This window comes from Buteo buteo, chromosome 18 (genome assembly GCF_964188355.1).
Source record: "Buteo buteo chromosome 18, bButBut1.hap1.1, whole genome shotgun sequence".
In the NCBI taxonomy this organism is placed as follows: domain Eukaryota; kingdom Metazoa; phylum Chordata; class Aves; order Accipitriformes; family Accipitridae; genus Buteo; species Buteo buteo.
Window position 1 is genome coordinate 13,161,350 of NC_134188.1, and position 22,733 is coordinate 13,184,082.

A 22,733-nucleotide genomic window follows, 5' to 3' on the forward strand; every position below is an offset into this window, starting at 1 on the left:
CTAAAAAGTTTGCCCTAGCTTTGGCACAGTAAAGCATGCCTGTGTCAGCAATGGGCATTTCCTTACTATGGGAAAGCAGCTCCACTAAACTGCAGTGCTGTCTGCCACTTCTAGGTTGTCTGAAACACTGAGAAGGAGATAGCAATCTATTAGAAACTTAGAATAAAAAATAAGTGCTTTGAAAATATACCCAGATAATAGATCAGCCTCTCCTATTATCAATTGCCTTCTACCTTTAAGAACCCCATGAGTTCCGGATATGTTTTTCTTTATAAGTAATATTTTTCCTGTTGTCATTTTCCCTCTCTCACCTCCTTACTATTTTATTCAGCTGTGAAGGTGGCAGCTTTTAAATCTGAGAGGTACTGAATGTTAAGGACCAAAAATTCATATTCAATCACTGAAATAACTGGCCTGATTTTCCCCTGCAAATACAAATCTTCTTTTGCTGCGGATGGAAATAAATCTGATGATACTCCTATTCCCATCCGTGTAATACAGTTAAGACTATTGAGGTTTGTGGTATTATGTGCAGGTTAAATGGGTGAGTTAAGAGTGAGTCTTGTTACCTGCACAGTGGTAATGATGCCTCCTCTGCAGTCACTGATGTAGACAGGTACCTCCCTAGTTATTTCCTGCACAGAACTATGGCTCCATCTGCACTTGCAAGTCCTCCCTTCAACTCACTTCACCCCCTTTGTGAATCTATTTCATCAGAGCCTGCTGTAATCCCTTATCATGACCACAAATTTGAGAAGTGGGATGCTGGTTGCTCTGCAGGCCATTCCCTCTCCCCCACCCACACGTGCCCTCTCGCTGTAAGACTCCACAGGCCACACTCCCTCAGTCTGCTACCTGTTCTTTTGCTTTGAAGAAAACTGGCAAGTCTCCCAGAGGAGAAAGGCAAGTTTTGTTTGCCTTAAACAATAAAGACAACACAATGGTAAATACTGCCAATTTTAACACAGAACTAGTACCTTCACTTCTGTTTTCCTGACAATTTGAATGAAAAGCAAATTATGTTCTGCCTGTGAATCAAAAACTCTCCTACTTGACTGAATGATACCATGATAGAGAAAATACTGGTGAGTTTGAAGGCAGTACTGAAATGCATAATGCTAGAAACACAAACTTTTTTTTTTTTCTAAATAAGAAGGTGCTTTAACAAAAAGTACTCTAAGGATGTTGCTTTAATGAAGGACTAATTGCCTCCAGGTGATGACATTTGAAAAAAGATGTTACAAGCGGCTTCTTATTCAGAAATCAGCAGCCAAGATCAATAAACAAAACACAAAATGCAGGCATATTATTAATGTAGATAATGTAGGCATAATACTGCTATAAAGGGTTGAATTTGGTGAAGAAAGCTGATGAAATAGAATAGCTGATGTTAATTCTACTGAGGCTGACTTCAAGTAGCTAGTGTTCAACCAGTTTGGTTTTTATATGGCCTTGAAAGATACGCCAACTATAGCTGCTAAATCCATATTGCAATTAGAAATGGTTACCTTTGTTGATCAAAAAAGTATGAAATGGAAGAAAAGAAAAATAACATACCATGTTCACACACAAAACAAAAAAGAGCTATATCAGGGACATCAGGGAAGGTGGAATACTATAACAACACATTTTATATTGTTATACTATTCCACCCACCTTAATGGAGAACCCTTCGGTGTGGCTACGCCATAGCCTTTCGAATCCAGATTTCCTCCCACTTTCATGGTGTCACATGGCTTTCGTTGCTCAATGTATTCATTCATGGTGGACTCCAGCAGGAAGGCAAACTTGCCCTTGGATTTGCGGACACGAGCTACTCCCTCTGCAGTAGTCCTAGTGAACACTGATGGCTCAGCTGATTTCATGTAGGTCCACATCTTTTCATACACTGCTATTTTTGATCTCTGGAGAAAATTAAAAAGAAGTTAGAACAAAAGAATGTTGCAACATTTCAGAATGGCACTGTTCAAAAAACCAATCATACTTAATTTATCAAATAACTGGGGTTGGGAAAATCATACTTGGATAAGGATTTTCTTTGAATTCCATGATTATTTTAGAAGAAACAAGAAATAACAATATCAATACTATAAAATCAGATATTATTTTTAGGTCCAGTTAGTCTCTAGCAGTCACAATAAAATAACTGCAAAGCTAAGACCTGAATTTACTGTTAGATGAAGGCAGTGCACACAAAGTGATGTAAGATGTGTTTTAGGGGAATTATATATGAAACTGATATCCATAATAAACCTGTATGGGAAAGAAAAAATAAAATAATCTCCCCATAAATACTGAGCTGAACCTTGAAGCATTTCTCAGTTCTAATACCCACTTCCTACACCATCAAAATGACAATAGCTTAAGCAAGATTTCAGCTTTCGTAATTCAGAGTCCAGAATTCATTCAATTTACATTCAGAGAGGCTGCACAACATTACAAGACGTGGTTCACAGTAAAAGATGGAAACAGTAAATTGGACCAAATATGCAATTAAAGGAAACAAAACGCTCTAAGCATTTGTCTTAAAGAAGTGTTAGGTATATTTTTAGAACTGCAGTATCAGTGGATTTATTTTAGACTCTGATCCTGCCAGTAATTGAGTAAGAAACGTGCTTGCTCAAAGAATATGCAAGAATTCGTGGCTTAGAGTGCATTAGTTGGAAATTTTCCTGTCTGGGAATGCACGGTGTAACCACAAGTAAGGACTTAAGCAAAACCCAAACTTAAAAAAAACAACCCCAAAACCACACAAAAAAATTTTCATTGAAAGGAAGGAAGAAAATGTTGTCAGGCTGAGAAGCTTCCCATGCTCAGTAGATTCACTCAACAACTCCTTTGCGTCCTCCAGCAACAGGGATACGTACGTGCAAACCAGCAGTGCAACAGCTGAACACTATACAGTGTTTTTATTTAGTAACAGATGGCACTTGTCTTCTCTTATGCATGCTGCAAAAAGGACTTTCTAACCCAGTGCTCAAGTCAGCTTTCATTTGAGTCAACAGGAGTTTCTAGCTAAGCAAGATTTGGTCTATGAGCCCATTCCACACTGTACTGAGCACTTCAGGAAAATACTCATTATCATAAAGCCCCAAAACAAAGGGCCTTAGAATATTTAAACAAATATCAAGTACTCTAATCTAGGTATTATTTAAATTGAAAATGGCTATAAAAAGCCTGCAAGTGAGCATTTGTATAGGTAAGAGTAATTTCCCTGAAGCACTTCTTTTTACCAATTACTGAATGATTGTATTAGAAAATAATTTGTTAGGGAGGTAGGTCTAAATTGAAAATAAGTGGCATTTAACCAGAAATGTTCAATAAAAATACCATACAGCAGAACATCATAAATTATCCTTGCTTCTTTAGCTTGTCTATATGCATCATTTTATCTTTCTGTCAAATATAATAAAATATAAATTAACAACAGGTGTGTATGTCTATAATCACATCCTGCCTTGTCACACTTTCCTTCCACTGTAGTCACAGCTACTTTTCATTTACATAATAGTGGCTGAGAGCAGAGCATAAGCTAATGTATTCTTTTTGCTTTACTCTGATGTAATTTCATAGATTTAATTTACAGAAAGAAAAAAATAGAACACAGCAGTAATGAATCAGGCATCATTTGAAGAATATTTACTTGCCTTTGTCTGCCCTCACTTCGAATAATTTCTAACATCTTAACACCCATATATCATCAGATTATAAAGTAAACATATAATAGGTCACTTTCCTTCAAAACTAAAACCACGCTACACATAAAATAGCTCTATTAGTAAGGGGAAGTAATGCCCTAAATCAATTGGAAAAGGTTGCATTTAAATCTATTTTTTCAGGATCTAGCTTCCTTTGCTTATTGAGACACAAAAAAAATTATGGAAAGTCTAACAAGGCATCTGCTCTGTAAGAACATTTTCTTTTCCCAAACTTTCATCTGTTAACATTCAATTTTTGCAAGTCAACTCAGAGTGAAAATTGAAGAGCAAACCAACAGATATTCCTTATTATCATATGAGGAAACATTGCAGCTTTCCCCTGCAGTCAGCCAAGCTAGGATAATTTTCATTTAGGGCTTTTCTCAGTAGGACTGGTAAAACTAAGTTCTTGCCCCTTTAAGCAAGCTGCTCAGAAAATGTAACTCTCACTGCATCCAGAACAGAAAATAAGAGTAAATAGCTAATAGTATCAAAGTCTTTTTCTTTATGTTGGCTTAAAATTACTTTTCCCTTTTCTGTTTTCAATATGGAATCAAAGCAGACTGAATAGCCATTCAGAGTTTCTGATATTTTGATCAGAAATGATCAAATGATGAGAAAATGTCCTGAAGGCTCATCTTCAGCCAGATAGTAATCACTGACAGAGAAGTTACACAGGACTCTAATCCCAAAAGTGATGATATTTGCTTCCAACCACGTAAAACGTTAGACTTGGCAAACAAGTCTTCTCATACTATTGTTTCAGGCTAGGTCCTAATTTATGTAATATGAAAACAGTGTTTGTGCAAATATTGTATGTCAATAATATTTTATATTTGTCCCTGTTTTGTGAAAAATATTTGTAGAAATAGCGCATACAATATCATTAATAATCACTATAGTGTTGCAGAGATTAGAAATCATTCGATAACAGAGGCTGAATTGCACCATTTTAAAAAAAGTGGTCAACAGTCTAAATCTTGATAAAGCTTCAATTTTTGCATGTGCAGCTATATATTTAGCATTTGTAGTTACTTCTAATGTTTCCCTTTGTATTTTGAAATAAAGGAAAAAATATAAAGAGAACATTGATCTTCCTTCTTTTTTCTCTTAACCCTTTAAAGTGTTTGTCATTATAGATGGACAAAGAATCTTCTCTTTAAGGAAAGATCTTGCATGAAATACTGATTGAAACAAAAAAGTATCTGTGTTTACAGGATGATTTAAAAGAGTCATGAAATTTTTGTGACCAAGACTGTTTTTATGTCAGAAGACCTGACCTCATTGCTTCAAAACAATGGCTTGTACAAGTGTTTTGAAACTCTTAAGAAAACAACCCTATTGCTTTGTTCTTTACTATTTCCTTGGGAATTAATTTTTGCATCATCACCTAAAAAGTTGCAAGCACTGGATGCTCTTGAAAATGCAACAAGTTAATAAATCCAAAGTTAAATAAATCTGCCTGGTCCTCAGCATCATGTTTTAAACTACCATCACAGCTTCATTCCAGTTGAAAGAACTATTCATACACATATATAGTGGTTACCACCTCAGCTTGTGATGGACTGAAACTGGAATTCCCAGAATTAAATATCTAACTTTCCAAAAATTGAGGAAACAAGACCCTATGGGTTAAGCATAAACAAATATAAATAATAAGTACTGATGGATTATACTCTTTTCAAGAAAATAGGAAATCTGGACATCTCAGGATCAAAATATTTCAATTCTCAGACAAGCTTCCTATATCTTACTGCCACCATTTTTGTAGACATCTGGTGTGAAATCAGGGCTTCTAGGGACCACAAGCTGAGTTTGGACCTCTTGGGGTAAAAAATAAAGCTCCCAGAGAGCATCTGTAGTGTCATATTTAGGTGTATACCAACATCCTGACTATAGAAGAAAACAGGTGTAGTTAGAAACCTGTCACTGAACTGCATTCATTAAAAAAATGAGGTACCAAGCACCTAGCCATTTCAGTGGGATCCCTCTAGAATTGATGCAGAGAAGAAGATACTTTAAAGGGTGATTTATTTCAACATAATACACTAGTCCCGTACAGGATGCACATGGGTGCTTTTCTTTCTCCAGTGTCTACAGAAGAAATCTAGAAAACTAGCTTAGACTAAATTCCTTGGACAACTTCATTATGTGAAGGCTTAAACACTATGTGTTGGTTAAGTGTCATTTATATCTTATAAGGGACCATCTTTTTACAGCTAATAGAAAATATTTGCAACTTCTTCTATGGGGTATCTTTTGCAATATAAAGGTTATTTCACTGCAGACCTTTTGCGGGTGACTCAGCAGCTGCCCTTGAATAGATACTGTCTATAGTTCACAAATCCCAACCGTAATTTTGTTAATGATTCACTGCATTCAATTTGTCCAAACTGAAAACAGTCAAGGTGTGTGGGAGCACCTAAAATGGAACAGTCCCCTTTCAATTAGACAGTAAGAAGAAATTATCACTCCATCTTCCTTTCTTCTAAAAATGCCTTGAACTGTACCTTTCAGATAAATAATGCTCCTAAACTGTGTAATTTCCAAGGAAGGATTACTGGCTCACAGCATTTATTCAGGGCCATGTTCAAACACTAAACTCACACACATTCAGTCAGCTAAGCTTAACTTTCATCTGCTAGAGACATGAAAAAAAGCAGGAGGGACTGTTTATTATGTACTTCTTGTGATGTCCAGGCTCCCTGTTTTCCAGCTGGCAAATGATGAGGATTACATACCAACCACACTAACACAGGAAAGCAAATGGAAATGAAGTAATCAATACAGACAGCACAGACATATGAATGGCTATTTAGGCTATTTCCTAATGCTCCAACTACATCCCCCTGAGATATATTTTCTCTTTATTATTCATCTGAAAGTCAGCAAATTAAAAAATGCATTTCCTGTCCACCACCCAAGACACTAAAGCAAAATACACGCATCCATAAGCAGAAACAAAACCTGCAAGACTCCATGTTATCATCATAGGTTTCCAATGTTGCACATCATTTCAGTACTAGCTTCAGATGAATCAATAGCACAATGCTGCTTTAATTATCACTGGCTTCAGTATCCCTCAGGGCACCTCTTTTGCCCAATGTGACAGGATCAATAAGTTTTCCACAAATTAAAATAACTGAGAACTCCAACAAATGGTGTTGTGGGGGTAAAAATGTAGCTAAAGTATTGCAGGAGTTACAAACTGTATTCCATATCATTGCAAAGTAACATTATTTCATACTCCCAAGCATCTTATAAGAGCATTTGTTAGGGAGAGCTGCTCTAATGGACATGCCAACTTACTCTGAAGAACTCTTTGGTTGACCCTGAGTCCAGTGTCCCATAAGCAATTTCCGTTTGTTTGGCAAGGTCTTCTGCACTTTCTATGGGCGAGACCATTCGCTCAACAGTCAAGAAAGCAGCGAGGTTAGCAGTGTAGGATGAAATAATGATGAGCGTGAAGAACCACCAGACACCTCCAACAATGCGACCTGAGAGGGATCTAAACATGAATAAGATAATGCACATTTTCCCGTTTCTTAAGCCATGAAGAGAGAGAGAGAAAGAGAGAAGGCACCGTTATTGCTGAACACATATAATTACGTAACAGTCAATGGGAGGGAGATAATTTGCATAAATACTAATAAATGCTTTTTCTCTGGAATCTTAATGCCTACAGTACAGATTTCACTGTATTAATACGTATCACACGCATACAAAAGTTTGAATTCTCCTGAACAGTAATCCCAGTTTCTTATTATTTCAGTAAATGCCTAAAATAGCAAAAATTTTGTCAAAAATACTGGATAGGTAATCTCTTTTTGGAGACAAAGGTAAAGCATGGTCACTGCAAATCAGTAGCTTTTTCTGTTTCCTCTTAAAAAACCCAAAGACACAAAAGGTTTTGCACATGGATTATGTTGGCTCTAGGATTAAGATGTTCCTGTCACCCAAATTTATCAAACATTCTACAAGCTACTGCAATCATTTGAACTTTCACATTTTTGTTATTTAAGAAGCAAGCATTCTGTGGTAACAGAGATATTTATGTTAAGTAAAAAATTATATTTTCCCTTTTAATACCTGTAATTTGATGAGAAGGTTGTTGAGGAGTAATTTATATCCAGTCTTAATCAGTATCAGTTTTATTGCAATAATAGCAGAGTTAGGCCAATGCTGAACACTCTCAAAATCTCACTGTAAATGGTTAAAATGAAGCATTCAAGTTTGAAAGATTTGTTTATAATGTTTAATTAAGAAGTTGTAGTTACTGCACACCAAAGTTCCAGAACATCTTAAAAGGTTGAGAAATTCAGGACTGGGATCATATATTACACCTGAGGCACCTACTCTGTAAGGCATGGTTTAGCAATACAGTGTGGCTTCTCAGAAACAGATGGTCATATATTCTCTGTCTCTCATACACAGTGATACTCTGGAAGCAGTGCTGTAGAACTTGAGAGGGAACAGAAATGGGACATTCATTCATGCAAGACAAATACTCAGCACAATAGTGTGCATTTCATAATTGTACTACAATGGAACTAATTTAGCAACAACACAGCTTCTCTGAAGTCAACTCAGTGGAATTGCCCCTGTGTGTACCTGCTGTTTCTGAGAGCTGTTGATGGTTTATGCACATTGACATACGTAAAATAATACTGATGACTGAAATTCAAAGCAGATTCTCTGTTGCCCTTATCATAGCTATTAAAAAATAAAAATGAAAAGGCTTTGTAAAGAATGAACTTCAAAACACTGCCAGGAAAATAAACGAAGGAAGATTCTATGCTTCAGTGTTGAAGATAAAATGCAAATGTAAAAAGATTTGACACAAACCTTGGGGAAATATCACATCCTTGTTGCATAAAGGCACCCAGGGAAAACCAGAGGCTGTTGAATATGCCAAACTCATTGGGAGGCTGGTCACTGGGTCCTTCTTTCCCATCCTCTGGTTCTTCTGTGTGCCACTCATATGGGCTAAACCTGCTAACTAGGAACAGGACCACACTGACACCAATGTAGGCAAAGACTATGCACATCCAGATCTCATACGCCAAAGGGTCCAAGAAGGAAAACACTCCTGGTTTAGATTTCTGGGGCTTTTTGATCATAATGGATATCCCCAAACTCATAAAAGGCTTAGAAAAATCAATGACCTCTTCTCGTACCAAAGTGATGGTCAGAGGCGCAACAGCAATCTCTGCTTTCTATAAAGAAAAAAGAAATATAGATGTATAGATTAACTGGAGTTGGCTTATACACTCAGCTAAGCAACTAATTTCAAAGGCATATCATTAACATCAGGACACTGTGGCTTAAAAGTTCTTTATAACATCTTTCTGTTTCTTTTTATCACAGTCTATTTACTCAATACGCTTTTAGTAAAACATACATATTGCAGGTTTTCATTTTACAGAATTATAGAAATACTTCATTTTCCTGCTAAGGAGAAGACTCTTAAATCTTATAGAGGTGGGCAGCAGTGTAGGTAGATCATTTCAGGTATTAATTTAGATTTAAAGTAAAGGAATTCAAGGAAGAATGAAAAATGAGAATGACTCTATTGTCACTGAATGTATAGAGGTTTTTTATAAGATCCCAGAAACAGTCATTTATTATCATATTTTCATAAGACACAATCATTCTTTGAGGGAAACCAGGTCATAGACTCAAGGAAGTTCCAAATAGCATGAAGCAGCAAAGGTGATTAACTATTGCCCTGATGCCACAAAACTGCACACAGTTGTCTTGGGGGAAAGATAGTTCAATAGGAATGAATCAGATTTTAAACAGTGCAAAAAGGCAAGTATACAGAAAATAGCTGTGCAAAATCATGCAGTGAAATGATAAAAAGTGTGCTGAATCCATTTGCCTTAGAGACAGGAATAATTTTTAACATGTTTCTCTAGTATGTTTTCAGAATGAAGATGCCAGTCTTGAATGAATTGTTATTGACGATGATGTTGATGACAGCTGCTAACAATGATGTCTGCATGAACTATAAGGTATTGTAGCTGTGCTAATGGGTCATTTCTGTCATTAGGGACTAAACATTGCATCAGGGTTTGCTCCTTGCTTTGCCTTGCCTTGCCTTGCCTAACAAGGCAAACATGCCTTGCCTTGTACACTAAAGCTGTCATTACAGAAGTACTTAAGATGGGAATTGTAAGAGGAACTGGGACAACAGATGCAGAAGCTGCTGAAACCTTTCTCCTGTTCATCATTGTGGTGCTGTATCTAGGTGGATTCACAGAGCAGAGCCTGTGCTCTGTGACCAGCTTGGACTTCTATACAGCTTACGGGCTAAGGAGGGTAAATTGAGCATATTTTGAGAATGCTTTGTTTTGGTTGCAAATCAGGTAGACTCACAACCTGCTTTCTGCAGGGGCATGACTCTGCTTCAGGCCTCAATAGATGAGATAATCTGCCTGTATTCACCCCACCCGAGGCCCAGTCATCTTCACAGGCACAATTAAGAGTTTTTCATAAATCTCCATAATAGAACTGTTGTAGTTTTCTTTTCTAAATACTTAGTTGGCTCAAATTCATCTTATGGGGTATATTTTCAGCTGTAGTACATAGTCCATAGTTTAGCAAAGCATTTAAGCATGTTTGCCTTTTAGGATGCTCTTAAGGACATTAGTACTCAGTAAAATATACAAGGATATATTTAAATCCCATCAATTTCAATGAGATTAAAACGTACTGAAAATTAAGGATGTGCATAAATATTTTAATCCAAGTGTTACATAAATAGCTTGTGTGATAAAGAAAAAAAGAATTGAAATGTAGGCTTTTTTGTCACCTCACACCTTTGAAAGAGATAAATGCATTTAAAATAATATGGTTTTATTATTTTATATACTAAGTTATACTGATCTATATGTATTTTATGGAATTTAATTTAAAACTAATTTTATATAGTTAAAATTTAAGCTATTTTGCTAGCTGTATAATTTTGAATAATTCAAAAGAACTGACTCATTCCAGTGCAATGGCCCCAAAATGCAAATCTGTATTAAAATTGCTATATATTAATCATCAGATTATATCTGTCATTTTGAAATAGTTGTGATGCAAACACTTATCATCAATTTTATGTAAAGATATTACAGTCTAGCCAACACAATTAAATCATAATTTTGCAAGCATATCAGCCAATATCTCTGCTGCTAATGTCTTGGGTAAACATTATGATAACATTGCTAATTCTCTCAATTTTAATGTAAATTTTGTAATACAAGGCATTTTTAAAAATGTGGCTTCTTGTAGTCTTGTGTTTACACAAGTCTGACTGATGGATATTTTATGAAGATAGTTACTATATGAAGAAAAATAACATCTCTAAAATATATTTTTAAACATCCTGAAAATTGTAATGTAAATTTTGTTTCTGTAGACTAAGGATTGTAGGATGGTTTGGGCTATTGGTATTGTTGCATATTTTTGTATTTCATCTCATTCACAAATTAGTTTTTTCTAGAAGAATGGTTCCCTTCCTTAGAGTCAATGTCTTTTGTATTTCTAAAATTCAGCTACTGTGAATCCCTAATGCGGAGTCCTTGAAATGAATAAACTGAAAGGCTCAGGGAAACTGTGATCTATTACTGCTAATCTGTATTTGTCACATAGTGGTATCTTCATTAACAGATTGTAAATGACAGACCTGGCCATTGGTCTTCAAAAGTGTTGGCTAACGTTTCAGTTTTTGTGTCTGCAGATTGCTACTGAGATTAAAATAATGATCCTTGAGGGTTGCTAGTTTTTCCAATGTGAATTGTGGAGATTTTAAAGACCTAATTAGCACACTGCATATTGTGTGTGAAACACTGGATAAGATTCATTGTACGAAATTTAAATGCTCAAGGAGTACATGCAGAACTTGAACTATATTAGAACTAGCTGCTGATACTACTTTAAGGAGTTAAAGAGGAGAATAGGAACTCAGCCTATTTCATTACGACAGTGATCTAATGTCAGATGATTCTTAATGTAGATAAATCCATTTCATGCCAATGAAAGTAAAGCAACAGTACACAGCTAGGTCACAATTAGATGCCAAATAATTGGAAAAAGGGCAGCCTTCCCAATCTGATCATATTATATATTATTTTTGTAAGACTGCTGTGTGCCACATTAAGGCCTACATAAACTCTTTGTTGTTGAAAGCTAACGACAATAGCTGTGCATGATAATCACCAGCGTTTGTGCTTTACCCAGTTTATGTACACCATATAATTATGGATTTAAATGATTAACAGTATAACAATGGTGCAAACAAGTAATGATTTTGTTGCCAGTGAAATCTGTTTTGACAAAGTCTAATGATACTTCACACTTGAATCAATTGCACCTGTAACAGCATTTCAATCAAGGCTGCACCACTACCAAGTACAGATGGATTCTGGATCCTTCCAATATTATACAATGGAAAAAGATTAAGTCTGATGGTAAGAGACTTTTACTTTTCCAGAATATATTATTATAACCTTGTGAATAAAATCTATGCTTGGTACAAGTTGTATGAAGGTGGTAAAGCTATTTGAGAAAAATCATGCAGGAAGTGATTTCAACTTCAGAAGCTCATGGCTTCTCATATTTTAAACAGAAATGAGTTGTGACCTTTTGTGTTAAGCAGTGAAAGAATAGCATTCTGTGTCAGGAGAATGAATATTTAATTGGAGCTGACTGTTAGTGCATTTGGAAACACCTGTTACACGTGTTTAATGGTATTTCATCCCCAGCCAGCATTCCTCCTGTGAGCTGGATACCAAGGCCTATAGAGTCCCACAGGGACTACTGCAGGCATTTGGACACGTCAGTACATCAGTGACGAATGACCAAGATTTCCTGCTAGTTTTTAATAGAGTGCTAAAACAAAAAACAAAACAGGAAAATAAACCTCCCCCCGACCTTCTGTACAGTCATAGCAAAACTGTACATCACAGCACTTTATATGCTGTTTCCCCTGGGACATGATGGAAAAATCAACTACAGAGTTTAGGTAACAACCAAGCTGCTCTCTGCAGCATTTGAAGTGTCCAGATACCAGAATGACCAACGGTGCATATGGGTCTTGAGGAGACATGGGATAAAATTGGCACATGTCCACTCTCAGTAAGATGGATAGGGCTAAGCGGCATTGGTGGCACCGAGGCACTGGGGTACGGTGTAAAGAGCAGGAGAGGAAGTGGAGCCCTTTGTGCAGCACAGAAAAGGTCCAATCTCACTGGCCAGCACAAAACTCTGTTAATCCTGTAACATGGTTGGGAATTAGAAGCTGTAAAATGTTTCCCAAACAGATCATCTTGTTAACTTGCTAATTCAGTTGCAAATTCTATCTCAATCTTGGCTGCATATAAAAGCTTTGCTTGAACCACAGCCAACTACTCAGAGTACTTGTGTTTATGATTTGGGAATCTATCAGAGAAGATGAACATCCTCTTATAGCAGAGCTTTGCAGGAAAGTCTCTGGCTGACTGATATTTCCGCTTTCTCTATGTGGAATAGGCCAGGGAACCTGATGCTCTGTAAATCACCTGACAAGGACTCAAGGAAGTTGCAGGGAAGATGCTCTTCATGGATTCCCTACGGAAATCTTAAGCAGCAACCTTTTATAAGTTAACAGAAGGAATAATTTCCTTTAAAGCTACACCCATAAAAGTACATTAAATATGCTTGGAGTAGCTCTTGGCCTTAAGGCCAGCTGGCACAGGGCAGTCTGTGTTGCTACCATGTAAGTCATTTAACCTCTAAACCAGCATGGCTGCCTCCAAGCTGCTTATAGGGAATGGCCTCTCCCCCATCCTAGCGTCAGCTGGGCTCAGAAATTGTTTTGGACAGCAATTATGGGCCAAAAATATACCAGGGACCATTGCTGCAATTTAGCAGATTAGTCAGGCAAGTTCAAGTGCCCAGAGTTACTGCCTGGTGCCACTGATATCCTGGGATAGATATAGCCTCAAGGAGCCTTCAGACAGTAGAACAAATATACTGGGCAACAGTGGACTTCTTAGTTCCTTCAATAAAAGCAGCTCTGAGAGCTTTGCTGCAGCTCATTCCCAGAGCTCAATCCCAGAATCACAGACTGCAGCCTTCCTAAACAGATAGTTGTGCAGGAGCTTTTAAAATTGGCCATCAAACCTTTAAAGAGCCTTCACCTCATTCTTTTCCACTACAAAAAAATGAAGTGTTGACCATGTATTCTGGGATGTCCTCTTCATGTAGATGATTTGTAACAGGTTCCTTATGCCTGTGAGTTTTGTTGCTTTCAGCTATGTTAATAGCTGCAGGTCACATTCCAGTACTGGCATGAGCCTCTGTGTGAGCTTCCTAACAGCATTGTATTTCAGTCCAGTACTAGGGCAGTTTGGGTTTGATGAGGTGAATTTTTCAAGATAAAAGGAAAAAAAAACCCCAAACAAACAGAAAACTAAAGTGCAATTTCAAGTTTCCTCTATAATTTTCAACTAGATGATAGGCCACTGAAACTATGCATCTGAGCAAGGGAATTTTCTCACAATTTGTAAAATTTCTCAGATGATTTAAAAAATCTACTGGTGTAAAACATTGCATAGCCATTGACATCCATGTGTTTGCTATTGCAATTAAAAGCCAGACAAGGATCCACCTCCATTATGATAAACTAAGTCTGAAAACCCCTTGGTTTCTAATATCCTGAGAGTTGAGCTGCCTCCAAGCCACAAAAGTGGATATACATGCTTGATGCATCATTCAGCTTTTCCACTCTTTAAAGACACAAGTGAGGTTGGTTCCTCCAAGAACTTCCAAGAACATACAGAGGTTTGTGAGGCTGGTATAACCTTCCCATTCCCATGGGGAAATCAACAAAACTCTGGGGTGCTATTTCCCACACTCCACAGTCTATTTCATGTCGAGGAGTCCCCTGAACTGATGCTAGTGGAGAAGACTTCGACAAAATATATCAGCTATACTTAGCTGACAGAAGGGAACAGAAATGGAGCTGCTAGAAAAGCCACTAGGCTTTTGCCACATCTGGTCCCAACTGTTTCCGGAATTGCAAAAACTGCAACTGTGGATGGACCAACTGATATGCAGCAGTTTTTTATAGGCAGTTTGAGGCATGTTATGGGTTCATTGGCAGAAATGTTCTCACCTGAATAGTTTTAGGATTTTTTTTTTAATTCCATCACTGAAATAAAAAGATTCTCTAAGAATTCTGATCTATTCTCAGTGCAGATGCTAGCAAGCACAGCTCTGAGTTTTGCTACTTTTGGTAACACCAAATATTGCAAATATTTCTTCGGGTTTGTTGGAACCATTTTCATTAAATATTACAACTTCATGTGTCAACAGAATTGTTAACTGTTATGCTATTCTGAATAATCCTTTCCCAGATCACTATATAACATAATGCTCTTAGTTGCTGAACTTACCAGTTTGCTCTTAAATTTTATTATTAATGTTCATCTTAAAAGTCCGTCTTAATTATGAATTGCCTAGTTATGTACTTGTCTGTAGTGTTTTATTATATATGTTTAATATATGATGGTGGATTCTCCATTTCTCAAACTAGACCAAGAGTCCTGTCCTCTTTAAAAGATCTGTCCACCATTCCATGAAAATGAATAAATGAGTGATATTCTTCCCAACTAAGTTTTATAATGTGTCAGGAATAGATGGTCTCTAACGCTAGTTCTAACATTAATGAATTTTTAAGGGATGCACAAACTATGGATGTTCCAATGTTACAAGGTACTAGTTGAATAAATAGTAGAATTTGCATGAAAATATTTGATTTTCTCTTGAAATTAAATGAAAGCACAGAGATCTGAAACAGAATTGTGTTTCTTTTCTGTGACCCCAAGGTTAAATAAAATGCACACATACTTCCTATTTTATGACTAACACTATGATAAATTAAATCCTGCTTCAAAAATTGGTATGCTTACCCCGTAAACAAGTTCTCCCACCATCCCATTCCAGATTTTTGTCTCTGGATCCCTTGCTCCATATTTTCCATCAGGAACAATGGCAATTTTGTACTTGATACCAATATGTTTTGCAATTTCTGACGCCAGATCTACACAGTATCCTTCAAACTTGTCATTCCCTTCAAACGTATCATGGTTTTTCTTGAACATAACATATGGGGCTTCCTATAATGAAAGAAGTAGAACTGTAAAGGAGAAGTATACCGAATATACTCTGAAAAGTAACATGTCATCTACTGACTTAACAACACACATTTTATCAAAAGTTCATGGATAGTATTAGCACATTTAAATTAAAATGTATTAACAGAAATCCTTCTAGAAAGGTATAATATTTACACTGTAATTTGGCTTATGCATTTCACAAGATTTATCAACCTTACAAATTATGAACACAAAAACTATGTAAGAATGCACATAAATTTTACTTTGTTTTAAATGAAAGACTTTAGTGCAGTATATACTAAATTTAAAGTGTGAATAGAGGTTTAACCCATACAATGCAAATGACTAAGATAATGCAAGGTATAATTTATGCTTTTGACTTCAGTAAGAAAGCATATCTTCTCACAAAATGTGGTTATTGTCTATGTAATTTCAGATACACAGCCTGAATGATTTGCTTTCTTGGGGTTTAGAATGCATAGTTACTAAGAGGCTACGTACATTTTAGTGAGAATATAGAAATACGTTCCCAAGGAAACACATATCTTCCCCTTCAAATAAAGTGTGGATTTTGCAAGGTCTTTTACGATGAATCTAAGCAATATGCATGGACAAGAATGGTATTAAGCTGACACTGACTTTACATGCTGCATGAAAAAGAAGTACCAAAATATTTTTGGATGGTGAGTGCCATCGAAAACGAGTAAAACCTGTCTCAAAAAGTGGATCTTACATTCCCTGTGTAAATCACACTATCATAATAGTGAACATTATGTGACTGGGAAATCAAGGTCACATTTTTCTTTTTTGCTCTATGTGGATTCAGACTTTAGCAATCATTATGTAAAACTATACTTTCTGGTGGAATTTTAAATTACTTCACATAATCCATACTCATAGCCAGTTCCAGATAAAATACTTGTTACTAATGTCACCCTTTGTTTGAACTTACATCACAAAATACTGGCAACTTAAGTTTTCTCTACACTGGCCCTGGAGAATGTTGTTTTTTTGACACCAACCTTGGTAGTACTCTGCCCTATTCACATCTTTCCTACATACATAATTAGTACAAAAATAAAAAAAAAAAGGTAAAAGTGTAGTCTGAGAATGTCTGCTTCATTGAAATTACATCAACACCAGCTGTAAGCAACAGCAATTTTGTAACCTCTATTAAGTGTTTATCAATGGAGGACACGTGGCATTATATGAACAATAGGGGGACTGAATAAACTAATTCCAAAATTTTTCATTGTGTCAGGTAAATTTTTCCTTTTGGATACCAATATAATAGCTCCTATTAGCAGAGTGTGGATCCATCCCAGAGAAGAACTTGATAGGCGAGCCTGAACATTATTTTTAATTTACTATTATAAGGTGAAAAGGCAGAGAAATAGAAAAGAGAGAGACTATATGCGGGAGGCACTATTCTCTTTACTTATGTAAGTTTACTCCCTGTGGTTACTCTGCCCAGGACCCACCTCTGTAGGATGGCAGAACAGAGCTTTGTGTGAGTGGAGAAAGTTGTGTAGTTCATTTACATCAGTGTGAGAGAAAAGGTCCCAGATTAAATTCAACACAGTTTGGGAATGAGGAAGTGCTAGTGTTTCCTTAAAGACAGAGTCAGGTTCCTAAGTATTGCAGGAATGTTTCACTTTCAGGTGTATTCCAGGAACACCTCTCCTCCCATCATCTCCTTCTGATGTTACTCTCTGCTACGGACATTCCTCTTTGGGCCACAATCCCTTAGCAGTAATTCAGTATTGGAGGCCATTGATTGGATGGCCATTACTTCAGCTAAGGAACCACAAAGCATAGAAAAGTGTCCATAATGATCACTTCCAAAGTCAAACTCTGTCTGACTACCTATGTCTTTCTACATATGTCATTGCACAAAAATGATTAAAAATAAAGAGGTTAAAAATACTCTCTCTCCTGACTGTAATTTAGTCAACTGCCAGCTAGAAATAACAACCAAGTCTTGTCCAGTATCCTGCATTTGTGGACTCTCCGTACAAGCTTCAGTTAGCTACATTTGCTTGCTACACCTCAAAAGCAATTTTGTTTTTCAAAGACCAGAGTTAGTGACTGCTAGCTCTTCTGATTCAGCCTTTCTTATAAATCCCAAGCCAAAGGCATACAATTAAAGTCACACCAGGAAATAATAATTCTGGAGAGAGACACAAAGCAGACAGGCACAGAGGAGGACAGGTCAGCCTGCTCCTTCTCCCAAAACCCAGATGCTGTGCTTCTGCCTGCACCTCATCACTGACAGGGCTGCTACAAAAAAGCATTTCAACTGTCTCTGCATAGCAAAGCAAAGTGATGGATGACTTATTTTTCCTGTTAAAGGTTAAATAAACTTCAGCCCTCCTCCACATGAGCTCTGTGAGAGAACGTTGAGAAGGGAAGCAGTGGGGTCCAATACCATCCTTGGTAGGTGCAAGCAGCGACAGTCCCATCCAGTGGAGGGACCACCAAATGAGGACTCAGAAGATCTGGGTTCTGGCAGGGATCTGTTGGGTGACTTGGAGGAACCACATTGGTTCTCTGCCCATCCACTTCTCTTTCTACACACTCTGATCTTACTGATTTAGAGCAAAATACAGAAAGGAACATCTCTTATAATGCAGTTCTCTTATAAAGTAAGGTAGTACCTCTTGCTGTGACTGCTTTAAAAGAAGCAGTAATTGAGTGAGAATTATTTCACACTGCCAGTGTGAAATAATACAATTAAAAATAATGGGAACACTTACTACCTTTTGCTCGCCATGTCTTTTCCCTCCTACCTATTTTACACAGAATAAAAACCAGTTTCTTTAATTGTTGTGCCTACTTTACCTGCCAAATAATGAAAGATATATTTTCAAGGTAGAATTTGATGGGGCAATGTGGGTGGGACTGAATGTGGCTTTTTGATAAAGACTGTTTGCAAAAAAAATGAAATAGTAGCACTCGTTTTAAATTCTGTCCATTTCAGACTTTGGGGGTGTTCCAAACTAATGAGGTGTGCAGATGTTATTATAATAACATCAGGGCATGGAAAGGCAAGTTTTACTGGTTTGCTAACAAGCAAGTTACACAGATGAACTTGCAAGGTCACACTGCAAAGTAATGAAATATCTGAATTGATCAATAGCACGTACTCAGCCATATCTTCTGTCTGTGGCATTGAAAAAGATGATTTTTTCTGTATAATCTATTACAATAGCATTTTCTAAATTAGAAGTAATGTTAGTGTAACCATGCTAGTCTAAAGATATAAGAGATGCAAGACATCTGTGGAGAGGTAATATCTTCTATTAGATCAGCTGTAATAGCTGAAAACAGTAGGCATACTTTTTCACCATTTGCAGTTATAGCATCTTGTCTAACAAAAATATTACTTCTCCCTACCATCTTTGTATTTACTACATTTTTGAACTATAAACTCTTAACTTACTGATGTAAAACACAGGTTTGACTTACTGCTGAATGAGGTTTAACACTGCAATATTTGCAAGGTTTCAGCTGCTTAATAGTATTCTCTGGGGTACTGAATCAAAGAAAAGTTCACATTGAAATGATCAATGACTAGCACGGAACAGATATTTGAAATGGTGCAAGCTTTACTTATATAATTCACAATTTTATAACAATACTTAACATTTGTAAATACAAGTTGATGTCTGCAACAATTACCTTTATAGATGTAAACAAATCATTCCACCACATTGCCACAAATTCATGTGTACAGTAAAATGCTCACAACTCATGATTCATACTATAAGGGAAGCTCGAGAAAGTAACTAATGCAAATACCAAACATCTATGTTTGGCTTTCCTATTCTAAAGTTCATTTCGGAATCTTTAAACATTGTAAAAATAATTTGTAAAAGTGACAATATTTGTGCAAGGAAATGTCTCATTTTTAGAACAGGAGTGGCACATACTATCACACTTTATTCTGAAAGAAACTTCTGCAGATGTCAATGGAAGGTTTTTTGTGTTTTGTGTTTTGGGGTTTTTTTTCTGAATAAAGTGTCCAGGATTCGGTTTGAAATCTTTATTATTGTCATGCAACAAACTTCAATTTTTTCTCCAGTTTACTAAACAATTTAATTAACAAAGTTTCTAATGAAAAAATATTTTTCTATTATGAGAAAGAAGGTTACAGTTAGAATTTTTGAGGTAAGACTCCATGAAGAGTATATCAGTCAAAACAATGAGGGTGGCTCTCAGTCACCTAATGAAGGTTATCTATCATCTGATATGCCCTACGGTAACCTGCTTGACCTCCAAGTGCCATTCTGCAGGTCCTTTGTGCTGCCCCTTTATGGATAGGTCTGATATCCTCAGTGTTAGGCATCCACCTATGGACCATTGAATCAATTTCTAAATCTTTGTGGACTTCGATGAAAACTTACATACTTGAGGTACAACCTATCCCACATGCCTGAAACAACATACACTAGCTGAGACATCCAGATGGAGTGGTCATATACTGCATGAGACAGGCAAGTGTCATCCTGCCAGTGTAAGAAATGGGGGGTAGGCAGTATATCCTAGAGCATCTTAAATGTCACTGAGTGCTTATAAGTGGGCAACTGAATCAATATCCTTTGTAAAGTCATGTACATTTAGTGGCTCAGTCATGAACTGGATCCTGCCCTTGAAGCTTAATCTGCCAACACCAAGACTATCTCCTTAAAATATTGAGCTGGAAGCCACAATGCAGATGCAGCTCATGCACATCAACCTTTGTTTCTAAAGGATTTCTGTAATTTTAAAGTTTTGCAGTCTCACAGTAGGTACAAAGTTGGCTGTATCATGAAATGGATTAGAGACTTTGAAGTAGTCTTCCCAGTCTACTCCCCTATATTGTCAACTTGCTAAATCAGAAATGATTATACTTCCTAGCTGGGTAAGTCACTCGCTTTACCTTAGTGTTAGAGGAGGGCTGCACATGGCATCCCTTCTCCAGTCATACAATGACCCTACTGTGCACTTGGAGGTCCCAAGCCTCCCCTGGAGGGAATGGTTCTGCACACAGGTAGAAAATCTGTCCTTTCCAGAGGGCCAGATGTGCAGGATGCAGGACATGAGGTGCAGGACACAGGTCTCTCCCAGGAACTATAAAAAGTGGGGCTGCACGGCAGCTGGTAAAGCACATCAGCTGCCCCTGCTGCCACCTCCCTCTGGGCTGCTCCATTACTACATGACTAATTGAAGATAGGTTGAGTGCCTATGCACTAAACCAAAACTGTAAAATAAATTCTATGTGCTCTCACTATGTTACAAATGAACATAACATTTTGCCAAGTAGAAAACACTGTACTAAGTTCTTTGAGTGCAGAGTTAATTCATTATAATGCACCTTCTATGCAATAGCCATACAGCCACATTACAGCAAAGTAAGCATAGATGCATAAAAACTGAAGAAAGAGCAGGCAAACCAACTTGTGCTATTTGGTTTCAGGCAAAAATTAAAGCGAGCCATGCTGAAAACTTGTAAACTTTTCTTACGCTGCCACGACACCTGCCTTCAAAGACCGAAAAGCCTGACAGCACTGGTTGCAGAAGCTTTTCAGTTTAGTGTTGGAAAATATGCATGCAACCAAAATTACATTTGTCATCTACAATGGTTCAACTTCCCTTCAATGTGAAGAGGGCAATGAAGAGGTGAAAAAGTCTCTGTCTGGCATTTGCAACATGATTATAATACAGAGAAGAGCAAAATAAGAGGATTCTGAAAGTTATCCTAGTTAAACATATCCTTTCTTTGTGTGTGTGATCAAATGATTGTGGATGCTAAATCATTGCCCTGGCAGGCCAATATTAAGAATCATGGTTCTAATCTGCCTTCAGCATCATGTGTGCAGCTCCCAGTGCAGTCAGTGGGAGATGGGCATGATAAGGCAGAATTCACCATATATTCTTATTCAAACCAAATTCTGATATATTTCTCTTGCACTGTGATTTTGAAACACTGAAAGGGGACACTTTCTGTCAAGAAGCAGTGCTGCTTTCAAATAATTGCATTTATCCCAAAATGACATGCTGCATAAACATAGGGCATGCTTTGGAATAATAATTCAGCTTTTTGGTTTTGAAAATGATCCCACCAGTCCTTTCAATACAGGGACTGGAAAAGTTCTTTTGAAGATAACATTTATTATGAACATCAAAATGCTTCAATGCAAACAGGACAGGCAAGATAACACATTTTAAAAGCTTTCTTGTTTTCCTTTTTCTCCTTTCTGGTAAACAGGAACCTTTCATATTACTTTTCATTGTTATTTTTTACTTGCTTCTCCTAAGCTTGGAGCTATTTATGGAAATTACAGTATTCATGTATGGAAGCTTCAGTCAAAGATATCAGGATTGGTATGAGAGGAAAATTTCGACTGAAAGCTTGTTATTCACATCGTTCTCTTCTCAGCTTGGCAAAGTTGAAGGTTAACGTCATCTGTTCTAGACATTTCAGATTAGTCACAGAACTTTTCTTGGTGGTTCAGTGCCTGGTCATCCAGTCAGAGGAACAGTAATCCATATGGAAAAATTAGCTCAATGCTACTAGACTGGTGGTTAATACTTGAGCCTTAGTTAGGAATGTTCGCAGCATCTTGGGACTCTTTTCTTCCTTGATCAATTTCTTAAAATAGGATTCTTCATCAGAGGCTGAAAAGAGGAGGACTGTACTGAAGTATATTTTTTTTTTCCATCACCACGTCTTTTTTTTTTTTTTTTTTTAGGAAAAAGATACATATATTTTAAATGTCCCATGCAAAAAAATAAAATAAAATAAAAAGTTACACAATCTGGTTAGGAGTTACATTCTGAATTCCTGTATAGCAGTTTGGTTGGTTTGCATCCTGGAATGATAATCTTCAACAGGAGACTTGTT

At 36.9% G+C, this 22,733-nt stretch overlaps 1 protein-coding gene across 3 annotated transcripts in view; it reads right to left on the reverse strand.

The window, feature by feature from the left end:
• The window catches only part of GRIA4 (glutamate ionotropic receptor AMPA type subunit 4), a 240,424-nt gene that overhangs the window by 41,761 nt on the left and 175,930 nt on the right, over nucleotides 1-22,733 (reverse strand). For 2 of the 3 annotated variants that reach the window (XM_075050019.1, XM_075050020.1), the window contains exons 10-13: nucleotides 15,641-15,847; nucleotides 8,544-8,914; nucleotides 7,008-7,206; nucleotides 1,657-1,904 (exon numbers count right to left, since the gene is read on the reverse strand). In XM_075050019.1, coding sequence (XP_074906120.1) covers nucleotides 1,657-1,904; nucleotides 7,008-7,206; nucleotides 8,544-8,914; nucleotides 15,641-15,847 — 1,025 coding nt within the window. Of the gene's footprint in view, nucleotides 1-1,656; nucleotides 1,905-7,007; nucleotides 7,207-8,543; nucleotides 8,915-15,640; nucleotides 15,848-19,451; nucleotides 22,508-22,733 lie in introns of those variants that run through there. The other variant, XM_075050021.1, reaches the window with a different exon arrangement.